The sequence below is a fragment of the Biomphalaria glabrata genome, chromosome 4, assembly GCF_947242115.1.
Source record: "Biomphalaria glabrata chromosome 4, xgBioGlab47.1, whole genome shotgun sequence".
NCBI classification, from domain to species: Eukaryota; Metazoa; Mollusca; class Gastropoda; family Planorbidae; genus Biomphalaria; species Biomphalaria glabrata.
The window spans coordinates 48852457-48866742 of NC_074714.1; the positions used below are offsets into that span (position 1 = coordinate 48852457).

Below are 14286 nucleotides of genomic sequence, written 5' to 3' on the forward strand. Positions count from 1 at the left end.
CGATGCCCAAAATACGGCCCGCAGGCCACATCAGGCTCGCAACGCGGTTTCACCCGGCCCACCAAAACATTGACACAAAGCACACAAAAAAGAGATAACTTTCATAAATCACATTAATGAATAAAGTACTAGATCCACAGTAGAAGATCCACAGGTTTCTAATACAATTATTTCAGGCCAATTTCATTTCATTTTTTGTACATTTTTAGGTCATATGGCCCGCGATACGAGTGCCGGAAAAATATTTTGGCCTGCATGTCCAATTAGGCTGGGGATCACTGCTGTACAACATTATTTCTGAAACTTTATTAACCTGCACTAAAGAACTCTAAATTTTAAATGGGGACTATACTACGAAACAAAAAAATGAGATTATCTTTGTACTGACCATCTTGAGGTACTGTCCATGAAAAGTTTAAATATTGATATTCTGTATCGTAAGACTTTTCTAACTGTATGTTGAAGGGTGTTCCAGGGATGGATAAATCGCCTCTTGTTTCATTTACATCTAGAAGATAAAGAGCATATGGTGGAAAAAAAACAAACTTAATTAACAAATATTCTCAAGAATTAGCTGCTTATTGATAAAATAGTAAATATATATATATATGTCTGTTTATGTAAGTGTCAATATTTCGTGTTTTGTGTAAATAAGAATGTTAACTACACATAAGCTCAGAGAAGACAGAAATATTGACATGCTACTAAAAATAGACATAAATTTTCAATAGTACTCAAAACATAGATGTCTATTTTTCAAAAGTTGGAGAAGTTGATTTTAGTCAAGGAAAGATTTAAAAAAAAAAAACTGTTTGTTAAAACTAAATTGATATTTTAAAAAATATCATGTCTACTTTTGTAAATTTACTGTGGAAAGGGAGGTGCTCGACATAAACGCTTTACAGACAAGCTTAGGCACCATTTTGTTTTAACTGACAAAGAAGAGAGTTCTTCACTTACAAGAGATCATTTACAAACAGCAGCAAGATCATGAGCAAGATACACATTGAAGACAAAAAAAAAATCGATACCAATGACAGGCGTAGACAGCGAAAAGAAAATCTAAATGGTCACCGGCCGAAAATGGTAATGCCTGCATTGAATGTGGCAAGACATGTACGTAGGTCAAAACTGGAAATACTGCATTCCTCATTAATCTTAGGACTCGAAGACAAGCCTTCTAATTATTGGATTTAAGATATTTCGTGTGTTGCTCCCTGTCACAGTCTTAGTTGACATTGCATGATCTAAAGTTCACGTCATGTTAATAGTTTAAAAGACACGTGGAATTCCTGATGTAGAAAACAGGAAGTAGAATGAAAAGTTGACTTAGAGTCAAGTCAAGTCAAGTCAGTAAGGTCTTGCTCCCGGTACAGGAAGGTTGGACGTTTCTTCCTGGACTGGTGGATATATATGTATATAGCATGAGAGTCGAAGGACTAGTCATTGTTGATTAATAATATTTGAGAGTCGATTTCATAATGTGCTTATTGGATATTAAGGTATTATTCGTATTTCAATGGATATCTATAGTTGAAGCTCCAGTGTCACTAGTAGTAATTGTTCTTATTGTTACCCGCTGAGATGCGGACGTGATTTGTTGTTAACGTATTGGATAATTTTGATACCGCTGTTATGCGGATAGGATTATTATTTCTTGACTTGTAGCACTAACAAGGAGTGCAGTATATTATTATTATGTTGTAAATAAACTTAATGTTGTCTGCTGAACGGACTTGAGTCAGTCGTATAGTGTTTGTCTCGTCACGTGTCTAGAGCACTTCAGGAAGTAAGAACCCAGTATTACACCATTCAATCAGTCTCTGGTATTCGTCTTGTCATTCATTGACATTTTTGGTGGACAGTATGTTGTGTGCTAGACACGCACGGACTCAACTCAAACACCACTCAAGCGAAACCAGTCACAAGTATTCAAGTAGATCACCATTGAACTAACCTGAGCCTGCACTTTTTCACCGGTTGACCTGACCCGTATTTACCAGAGTCCACTTTATCATTGACCAATTCGAACTTAACATCAATAGCTTGTATATTTCAAACCTGGTCAATGCCTATTTCTCCACTATTGTCGACATCTTGAGATTTAGCACGGCGTGACATCACCATCGGCAGAAACCGAAGACAGTTGATACATTTGTGTGGATGAAAAACTGAAGGCGTCGCTCGAAGACAGCTGATACATTTGTGTGGGTGAAAAACTCAAGGCGTCGCTCGAAGACAGCTGATACATTTGTGTGGGTGAAAAACTCAAGGCGTCGCTCGAAGACAGCTGATACATTTGTGTGGGTGAAAAACTCAAGGCGTCGCTCGAAGACAGCTGATACATTTGTGTGGGTGAAAAATTCAAGGCATCGCCTGAAGACAGATGATACATCGTTTCCACGTGAGCGCTCGTCACCAACTTTTGACACGCTCTTGCATTGTCGAGGTCTCACCTTACATTGCTATACAGAAGGTCCTCCATTTAGACCTCTGTTCACTTATGGTCATTCTAAATTTTTCAGAGACTTTACATATTTGGATTATCTAAGCTGAAGTTTTCCACTTAAGTACTGTTGGATTATTTGGATTATTTATACGAATGTTCAAGTACTTTTGGGATTATTGATCTTTGACGTTGAAGTTGGACTAACTTGTACCTATTGGCGCTCTCCTAGTCATCGTTGTACGCCGAAGAAACACGTGCCTGCATTACTACACTTAACTCTTGGATAATCTTATTGGATTATTTGGACTACCTGTTGGACTTGTGTTAATTGTAAATGTCAAGCGGAAATATTTTTTGACATTACTTGAGCATTTGAGCCATCTTATGGCATATGACTGGATTATTTTACTACTACTTTGATGCTCACATTGATGTGTATTCTCAATTGGATTACTTAGTTACCTTACCCATGGATTATTATGGAACTACTCAAGCTGTATTTGTATTTGACAAGCTACAAGAGAGAAGGGGATGAATCTACACTAGTCTACAAAATAAAGAATCTGTAAGTAATAATTAAGAATTGGATATATGATTAATAAAGTACATTGATTTTGCTGTGGTATAGCAGTAATTGAAGTTGATTATATAGAGAGTTAGTGATTGATAACTCTTGGAACCATATTAAATTGTTTTTCATTTTTTATATTTGTTACCTTAAAGGGCGGTCGGCGTGGGTCTGTCTTATGTTTTGAGACTGAAGCGGCACAATTTATTTGTTCCGTTCCATTTCACTTCATCTGATAGGGATCTTTAGGGATTTTCTTTTTGTTCTCCTAGTCCTAATAAGGTCCGAGTAGACCAGCCTTGTTCGGTAGGGACTTCTAGATCATTCAGAAATTTTTTTGTTTAGTGGTATATAGTTTTGTTTGTACAATCGTAGTGTAATTTCTCTTCGTATCCATATTGTTTGTTTGTGTAAGTCTTGTATTTACATATTTGTGATTCTCCTGTCAAAGTCTTCTATTTATTGATTTCTTTTAAAGCAGACTGTATTGTTATCTATATTGTTTTTGTGTTTGTCATTTATCCTTTAATTTATGTCTTTATTCTCTTATTAATTTAATTTTTTTTTCATTTCACTTTTTTCACTGCACATATAACATGTTACAAAGATATATTTGAAGTAATAATATTGTGTACATATATACTATCACTTGAATTAGAGCCTTATTTTTTGAGCTCTTGTACTTTTGTATTGACACATTTCTCGTACTCTGATTATTTTGTTGGTACATTTTGACGCAACACTTGTTACTATTGACTAATTCGAACATTACATCTAGCACAAATTAACAACAAGGTCTACTTTGTTTTGTTACATTTTTTGAACTTGATTATTTTGTGAATATAATTTTGGCACAGCATTTGTCACTATTAATTATTTAGTACATTGTATCTGGCACACATTGATTACAAACTCAACACATTTATTGGCCATCTATTATTTAAATATCAAAGATACATGCAAAGTGAGACATTATTATTTGTATTTTCATAACTAAGCACTCACTACACAGTTAATACTACATACAGATTGGAATCCTATATATTTGTTGACTTTATACACGTTGAAGATTATTTAATATTTATTGACATTATACACACTTGAAGCCTAAGCCCATACCTATCAACAATGTCTACCTATGATAAAATCTTGGAGTTGGCCAGAGAAATGGAATTGAAGGGTGAAAAGAAAAGAGAATTTATCGAAAGAGAATTGGATGAATTAAAGAGGAAAGAACGTGAAGTAGCAGAACGAGATGAACGAGCGGCAGAAAGAGCGCATCAGAGAGAAATGAAAGAAATAGAGGGAAAAGTTGAGTTAGCTAAACTGGAAGCTGCAAAAGTGAATCCGAACATATTACAACCACTGACACAGCAAGCCAAACCATACGTTTCGAAGTTCCATAAGTTCAATGAGAAAAATGAAAGTCTTGAAAACTACATCGTGCAATTTGAGCACATAGCCTCAACGTATGACATGTCTCCCAGAGATATGGCCAAGCACCTACTCGCCAATCTCGCAGGTGAACCGCTGAACATAATAGCCACCCTGACACCTGAACAAAAGACTGACTACAAGGCTGTGAAAAACAGACTCCTCGAACACTTTGGCAAATCCGAGGACCACTACAGAAAACTCTTTCGAGACATCAGATTGCAAAAGAACGGTGATTACAACAGAATTATTTTCGAAATCAAGCAAAATATCTTAAAGTGGCTCGAACTCTCCAACTGTGACATGAAGAAACCAGACGAAATCATTGATATGTTCTTAATTGACAGTGTACTATTGAATGTTACAGACAACGTTTTCACTTTCCTGAAAGAGAAGAAAATTAAAAACGAAACAGAACTTATAACTAACCTGAATTTATTCAAAGACAGCCATCCAAATCACACCATCGACAGAAGAGACCATCAAATAGCTGCCACCATTAACACTGATTCAAGTAAATTCAAGTACAGCAACAATAAAACCTGCTTTAACTGCGGCATAAAGGGTCACATAAAGAGCCAATGTAGATCAATCAACAGAAGCACTTTCCAGTATCGAAGTGGCACATATCGGGACAATAAATATGACAACAGAAGAAACAGCAGAGCAACCCAAAGCTATAGTCCTAATGATAGAAGGCAATACAACACCAACAACGATAATTACAACTTCCAGAACCATCAAAGAAGACAGCAATATAATACCAACAACTTCCAGAACAATTACAGACAATCCAGACGTGATGGCTACGAACGAAACAGATACAACAGAAATACTTCAAACAGATGGCAAAGTAACAGCAACACTAGAATCCATAGACGCCCTAGCAGTTATGACAACTCAGCCGCAACCCTCGACACTCACGAACACGAACATGTAGCATTCATGAACTCAACTCCAGACAATAATTCCTATCCATTACTTACAAACGGGCTGGACAACGCATCACAAAACAGTAACATTAGAACTGGAAACACACATGACACTAGTAGTTAGCAAGCTAGACATAATGCAGCACAACATACAATTTTGTTTATTATACAGTAGGAAATAACACCATCACAAAATCATTAAATATCAGTAATATAACTAAACAATGACATTGTTCACATAAGGCAACAACTATAATTATCACACTATTTGACATAACACTAGCACCGTTAAGGACTCATTAGCCAGTACAAGTGTAATTCATTGAATCTGTTGATGCCATATTCTACATATAACTTTGATTGTATTTGTACACATGACACTTCAAAAGGTCATATGTGCCCAATTTTTGCAAATATGTAAATTATTTTTTCATAGTCCATTTGAACAGAACTCAGTCATATTGGAACCTGAGTATGTGACACTATTTATTGAAATGTATTTCTCATTTTTTCAAATGTACATAACCTTTGTAAATTGTATAGATTTGATCGTGACATTGATCTTCACTGATGAATTTATTTTTCTCATATATCAGTTTTGAAGACTATTTGAGCTTAATTCGAGGCTTGAAACGATATACTTGATGAGAATGCAAACAATGATTTTTGAAAGAATATTGTATTTAATTAGTGAGATCTATTTGAGCATTACTGATGGCTTGAAATATATTGATACTGTGTAATGCAAACCACATTTTTTGAGAAGATTGTATTTAATATGAGAAGTATTGGAGCATTATTCATGGCTCCTGAAGTAATATATTTGATAGTGTGTGATGTAGACACAGATTTTTGAGAAGATTGTATTTAATGAGAAACTATTGGAGCATTATTGATGGCTCGTGAAGTAATATATTTGATAGTGTGTGACGTAGACACTGATTTTTTGAGAAGATTGTATTCAATGAGAAATTATTGGAGCATTATTGATGGCTCGTGAAGCAATACATTTGATGTGTGGTGTAGACACTGATTTTTTTTGAGGAGAAGATTGTATTTAATGAGAAACTATTGGAGCATTATTGATGGCTCGTGGAGTAATATATTTGATGTGTGTCGTAGACACTGATTTTTTTAGAAGATTGTATTTAATATGAGAAATATTGGAGCATTATTGATGGCTCGTGAAGTAATATATATAGTGTGTGATGTAGACACTGATTTTTGAGAAGAATATTGTATTGATATGAGAAAATTATTGGAGCATTATTGATGGCTCGTGAAGCAATATATTTGATATGTGTTGTAGACACTGATTTTTTGAGGAGAAGATTGTATTTAATATGAAAAATTTATTGGAGCATTATTGATGGCTCGTGAAGCAATATATTTGATATGTGATGTAAGCACTGATTTTTTTGAAAGAACATTGTATTTGATTGATGAAGACTATTAGAGCAATATTAATGGCTCAAAGTAATATACTTGATATTGTGTAGCGTAAACTAATTTTTCGAGAGAAGATTGTAACTTATACTTATGTTAAAACAACTTGAGTTCACAGTAAGACATATGAGCCAAATGAATATCATGATAACGACCTTCACGCTTTAATATGCTTATGACTTTGATGATTTAGACGTTCCCCATAAATCATCATTGAAGAATATATTTTCTTGACTTTCATGATTTAGTTGCATTGTCAAAACATTGTCATTATTTTCGTACACAAACCATTGAGACAACATACATATTTATTATAGAGATATTTCACTTGCATTGATTTATTTTAAAGAACATTGTCAATATTTTTTCATTTGACCATGTAACCATTGTCAATATTTTTCATTTGATTATGTAACCTGATTGGATAAACTAAGTATATTAGTATAAGAGCATTTTTCACGGCTGCTCTCACTCTGTTGTAAAATTAATATTGAAAGCATTCTATTGAGGAATTAAGAATTTACTTTGAAATTTTGTGTAAAGAAGAAACATTTGCTTTTTGAGTAATGTTGACAACTATGAGTATTGTCATCACAGACAGATATTTTTTCAAATATTGTAAGGTCAAATGAGACCATATATTAGTCTCATCAAAATTTTTGATAGCATGATAAGACATGTGCAAGAGATTATAGCACATATTGTACATTTGTATAGATTGTTTTTTCTCTCAAAAGATGTGACTATACATTTAATAGTATTATTACTTAAATTTTTTAAAAGATTTTTTCAAAATCTTTTTTTGAGGGAAAGGGCGTAATGTCACAGTCTTAGTTGACATTGCATGATCTAAAGTTCACGTCATGTTAATAGTTTAAAAGACACGTGGAATTCCTGATGTAGAAAACAGGAAGTAGAATGAAAAGTTGACTTAGAGTCAAGTCAAGTCAAGTCAGTAAGGTCTTGCTCCCGGTACAGGAAGGTTGGACGTTTCTTCCTGGACTGGTGGATATATATGTATATAGCATGAGAGTCGAAGGACTAGTCATTGTTGATTAATAATATTTGAGAGTCGATTTCATAATGTGCTTATTGGATATTAAGGTATTATTCGTATTTCAATGGATATCTATAGTTGAAGCTCCAGTGTCACTAGTAGTAATTGTTCTTATTGTTACCCGCTGAGATGCGGACGTGATTTGTTGTTAACGTATTGGATAATTTTGATACCGCTGTTATGCGGATAGGATTATTATTTCTTGACTTGTAGCACTAACAAGGAGTGCAGTATATTATTATTATGTTGTAAATAAACTTAATGTTGTCTGCTGAACGGACTTGAGTCAGTCGTATAGTGTTTGTCTCGTCACGTGTCTAGAGCACTTCAGGAAGTAAGAACCCAGTATTACACCATTCAATCAGTCTCTAATATTCAACGTTCATTGACATTCAACGTTCATTTACACTCCCCCTTTCAGACCTAGCGGTTTAAAGGGCAGATGATGTAAAGGTCATCTGTTTCTGTGGCCCACGGTTAACGAGGGTGTCATGTGGACAGCACAATGAACAACCGCCTTTACTTTTTCCCAACTAATGCCAAGTATCCACTAAGAGCTGAATGGCCTGAGGGGCTCCCTTAAGATCCTGATGTTCAAAATACAAGTCTTTAGACAAAGCTTCTAGAATGTGAAATTGCATCAATTATTTTGAACCAATCTTTCAATTATTTCTTCATAGATCTAGACTAACAATAATAAAGTTATGCGATTGGAAATATTTTATTTATTGTTTTTGTATAGCGCAACTGAAGCAGCATTCTTTTGCTGCCTGTTCAAATGCTTATTTTAAAAAATTGTTGCTTAAGTCTGAATTTGAACTCAAGGTCTTAAGCCTCCATTATGGGAGGCCGGTGTGTTTGGCCACTGAGCTATTCAAGAACTTTTTTTTTTTTGGAAACAGCTTATTATTCTGTACACAAGGCGGTGACAAGGCTAATATAAAATTTGTATTCCTGCCCCCTCACTCATAATCACTAATTCTCACTTGCTGCTGACGAAGAAACAACAACTATAACCTGCTTTGATTTTCCATGTGCTCAGGACAACTAAATACCTTTCATGATAGAAACCGCAGCAGTTAAATTTTACCAAAGATGATATTTTTTGTTTTACTAAAGCGGACATTTTGAAATGTACAGGATTATATTTCCGTTCACTTTTTGTGCGTAATTTCCTCTAATATTGATAACACTCTAATAGCTCACTCTGGACAGTATCGAGTTGTAATCCTCCCTACATTGCTCTATGCCTCAGAAACGTGGACAGTGTACAGAAAACATGCAAAGAAACTGAACCACTTCCACATGACATGTCTAAGAAAATTACTGAATGTCAAATGGCAAGACAAAATACCAGATACTGAAGTTCTTCGAAGAGCGGATCTGCAAAGCATCCACACAATCCTGATGCAGTCCCAGCTGCGATGGGCTGGACACGTCTGCAGAACGTAAGACCGCCGCATCCCTCCCTAAACGTCTCCTGTATGGCCAACTAAGCCAAGGAAAGTGCTCGCAAGGTGGTCAAAGAAAGCGCTTCAGGGACACCCTCAAAGCTTATCTGAAGGCATTCAGCATAGACCCAGCCACCTGGAAGACAGAGGCACATGACAGAGCATTATGGCGTCGCGCTGTGAAAACTGGCGCACAGATTGCTGAGGAAAAGAGAACAACTCTGGCAGACGAAAAACGCCAGAGAAAAAAAGCAAGGCCAATGACACTGGCTCCAGCTGGAATAACATGCCCAGTGTGCAGCCGAACATTCCGGGCTCACATGGGTCTCACCAACCACATGAGGAGGCATAACACCTCCAGTGCAAAGCCCTCAGGCCCCTGGATGACAAAGTGATCATAATCGAACCATGATGGACGAACTATATATATATATATATCAGACTTTATATATTAGGATCAGTGGTTCAAGTCTTTTATCGGGTGAAAAAAAAATTGCATATATTTTTTTAACTAGTTATTTTTTGTTCGCACAATTAAATTTTAGTAATTCGATCTACATAAAAGTTGACACAGAATTTATAAACTCGATCCCAACATGATTGTAGCACTTGATTAAAAAATGGATGCATGGTGTATAAAAACGTTAAAGAGCCTTTGAAAATATTTCTATAAAAGCTGAAAAGTTGAAGCATACTGCACGTAAGACTAGGCGACGAGAAGTGATACTCGAGTTTATGGGCAGGTCCAGTCCAACGTAATAGATACTAAAATTAGTTGGCCAAAGAAATGTATCGGAAACGTTTAAACTTTAAATCATTATTCTGTTAATAAGTAAGAAAAAATGTTCAAATAAACAAATCAACAGTTCGAAGCTGGTGGGTAATGTTAGTTTTCTATATAAATCAAAATTAATTAATAACTAATTGAGTAACTCAGTGATTTATTTTTTAAAAATTGATTCAAGTATTGTTATCGACAAGGATTAATTGTGCAAAGTTTCCACTCTGTCTGAGAAGTGTCAGAAATGTCGTGTAAAATATTCCACTACAACAGACAAACAAGAGTCCGTAATTATAAGCATTGTGAAAATCATTACCATTTCCAATCAAGATTTTTAAAAAGAAGCTTTAATAACAACTTAGAAAAAAAAATACTTTTTTTTTTTTTACAAAGAAAGCTTACATTGAATGAAATAGCATAACTTATTTTGAATCAATCATGTGTTGTCATCGACTTCGAATAATTGTGCAACTTTTCAACTTGACCCGAGAATGGGAAGTGGGAGAAGTAGAGTGTGCAAGATGACATCCAGACAAACAGAGCTGATATACGCTTTGTACAAAAGACTCTCAATTACCGGTATCTCTTCAAGACTCTAAAAGTTCATTCATTTGTACTGAGGTTTCGTTTATACCTACTCTTTGTTTACTATAGTGGACTGTTCACAAATAATTGGTGTGACATGAGTGTCCAAATAGTTGGTGAATTTCTATGAATTCTCCAACAAAATGTATGTCAATACGTATCAAATATTATCTATTTGTTTACCTCGTAAACAGAATGGTTTCCCGTGAATAGTACAACCCACTTGATCCTGAGGATTAAAAAAAATATATATAAATTACTCATTAACAGACCACACCCATAGATATACATAAAGATATCAAGTCAATTGATCCACATACAGCAGCCATAAATTTATAAACTAAATTGATTCACATATAGGAGTTATAGATCTATAGACTTAATTGATTCACATATCATAGATAGTGATTAAATTGATTCACATTTCATAGACACTGACTAAATTGATTCACATATCATACAGAGACTCGACTGTGGCCTTTACCTATTAAGCTTCATTCGAGTGTCTAACGGTCTGGACTAAGTCTTTTCAACGTCTGGACGTAGTCTTTTCAACGTCTGGACATAGTCTTTTCAACGTGACTTAAATTAACATAAATTATGACAGACCAGCTCGTGGTTTCATCACCCTACATCACCAAAACTTATAGTCCATTTCTTTATCGGAGGCACGGTGGCTGAGCGGTAAAGCGCTTGGCTTCTGAACCGGAGGGGGGGGGGTTCGTATCCTGGACGAGACTGGGATTTTTAATTTCAGCACCTCTGAGTCAACCCAGCACTAATGGGTACCTGACGTTAGTTGGGGAAAAGTAAGGGCGGTTGGTCGTATTGCTGGCCACATGACACCCTCGTAGACCGTAGGCCACAGAAACAGATGATCTTTACATCATCTGCCCTATAGACCGCAAGGTCTGAAAGGGGAACTTTACTTTTTATTTCTTCATCGTTACCTTGGAAACACACACATACACAATCGTCTTCTTACGAAGTAGGAAACTTACCGAACAAGAATCCAAGCACGCGTAGTGAACCATAGGGTTTGGGTTTTCGCTGGGAGTCGCTGGCGCAGCCGAAACTATTAACGCTGCGACTAGAAGCAGCCAAACTGTCATGCTGTACAAGGACATTAACTCTGCACAACAGATTTAATCACCTGACGATCAAAGAAAGGGAAAAAAAAACATCATTTAGACTACACAATTGACACTTAATAAGGCCGCAAAAGCGGTTAAGATGTGAAAAACAAAAATAACAAAATGAGTCATAGCAGTCAGGGGCGTAGCTAGGAATTTTCCATCGTTTGGGGGCCCGGGAGGCTTGACCTCTTTTGGGGGCCCAGCATTTTTCTTAATATTTAATTTTTAATGTAAAAACACTCATTTGCCCCCCCCCTTAAGTGGGGGCCCGGGGGATTTTCAAATTCTCCCCCCTCCTCCCCCCATCCTAGCTACGCCACTAATAGCAGTGTTGACAATGGTTTTCTCGTTGATCAAAAAATAATCCTAAAAAAAAATAAAAATTTTCCCCCCATACAAACCTCGTCCCAACGGCCACCATGCGACACTCGAATGTCATCCATATAGGTTGAAAAAACACTGAACGTGACGCAATATGATCTACTTTGAAAATAGTTCCTACGAATCACATACTGAGATCATGTCACCAATAGGTAAGTCCTTTCTCGCACGGGGCACTCGTCCCCTGGGTGAAACGATGACCGAACCTCTAATGAGACTCGCGGGGCAGGGCCGGTCTTAGGCCACTGCAACCTATGCGGTCGCAGTGGGCCGCGAGTCTTCATAGGCCCCGCGCTAATTCTAAGTGTAATTATTAATTGCAAAATATATACGAAAAATTTTTGGAAATGTCCTGCACTAATTAAAATCTCCTGACAACTCATAAATATCTCATGAAAAATAGACAAAATTATCATTTGTGTGTGTCATTCATTATGGGAAACGCCATTCCTACGCGCGATATAAAAAAAAAGCCAATGTCACCTTTCATGCAATAAAATTTAATGATCGGACAATTTTTCCCCAAAACCGGAAGTTCCAATACCGTATTAACTTATATAGTCACTGGCATAAAAATATGTCATAGGGAACCGTTGCAAGATTCGTAAAGTAAAGTCAACTTGATCGCAATTTTGTACTTAGAAAAGAATGAATAAAATGCAAAGCCAAATTTATTTTCTAATACCGAATCTTAATTTTCACTTACTATCCTTATTCTCACCTAGACTAGGCCCCGCGCAATCAGTTTCGCATAGGGCCCCGCAATTGCTAGGACCGGCCCTGCTCGCGGGGCATTTCCTTATCCTTAGGAAGGGCGAACCACACGTTTGTCAAAGTCCGACATAACACGGAAGCCGAAAATAGAAACGCGAAAGCAGAAGTCATCATGACGTCTCAACTTCTTAGAGGAACCCAAATCCGAGGGCAACAGTTGGTAAGAGGCTGTAGAAGCTGCCTTTAACCGATCTTTGGAGCGAGCTTGCATCCCCTTGCGTCTTCTAAGTATGTAAGTTTACATACAGAGATGAACGTGAGACCCGAATCTTGTAGGAATTAGCTCTTAGACTTCTCATGGAGGAATGACACAATTACAATAAATTTGGTCTCAAAAAGTGTTTCTACTCACTATACGTTCATAGTTTTCATTTGATTTGCACATTGCACTCGCTACTCTACAATGCCTTCGCTACTCGTTACGCTACAATGCCTTCGCTAGTCTACAATTCCTTCGCTATTCGCTACTCTACAATGCCTTCGCTATTCGCTACCCTACAATGCCTTCGCTATTCGCTACTCTACAATGCCTTCGCTACTCGTTACGCTACAATGCCTTCGCTAGTCTACAATTCCTTCGCTATTCGCTACTCTACAATGCCTTCGCTACTCGTTACTCTACAATGCCTTCGTTATTTGCTACTCTACAATGCCTTCGCTATTCGCTAGTCTACAATGCCTTCGTTATTTGCTACTCTACAATGCCTTCGCTATTCGCTACTCTACAATGCCTTCGCTATTCGCTACTCTACAATGCCTTCGCTATTCGCTAGTCTACAATGCCTTCGCTATTCGCTAGTCTACAATGCCTTCGCTATTCGCTAGTCTACAATGCCTTCGCTATTCGCTACTCTACAATGCCTTCGTTATTCGCTACTCTACAATGCCTTCGCTATTCGCTAGTCTACAATGCCTTCGTTATTTGCTACTCTACAATGCCTTCGCTATTCGCTAGTCTACAATGCCTTCGTTATTTGCTACTCTACAATGCCTTCGTTATTCGCTACTCTACAATGCCTTCGCTATTCGCTAGTCTACAATGCCTTCGCTATTCGCTACTCTACAATGCCTTCGCTATTCGCTAGTCTACAATGCCTTCGCTATTCGCTACTCTACAATGCCTTCGCTATTCGCTAGTCTACAATGCCTTCGCTATTCGCTAGTCTACAATGCCTTCGCTATTCGCTAGTCTACAATGCCTTCGCTATTCGCTAGTCTACAATGCCTTCGCTATTCGCTACTCTACAATGCCTTCCCCATTCGCTAGTCTACAATGCCTTCGTTATTTGCTA

General features: G+C 36.8%; 1 protein-coding gene across 3 annotated transcripts in view; it reads right to left on the bottom strand.

Moving 5' to 3' along the window:
* The window catches only part of LOC106052448 (uncharacterized), a 122632-nt gene that overhangs the window by 11985 nt on the left and 96361 nt on the right, over window positions 1–14286 (bottom strand). For all 3 annotated transcript variants that reach the window (XM_056027285.1, XM_056027284.1, XM_056027286.1), the window contains 3 exons: window positions 11705–11856; window positions 10887–10932; window positions 389–508 (listed from right to left, as the gene is read on the bottom strand). In XM_056027285.1, coding sequence (XP_055883260.1) covers window positions 389–508; window positions 10887–10932; window positions 11705–11830 — 292 coding nt within the window. In that variant the 5' untranslated portion in view covers window positions 11831–11856. The remainder of the gene's footprint in view (window positions 1–388; window positions 509–10886; window positions 10933–11704; window positions 11857–14286) is intronic.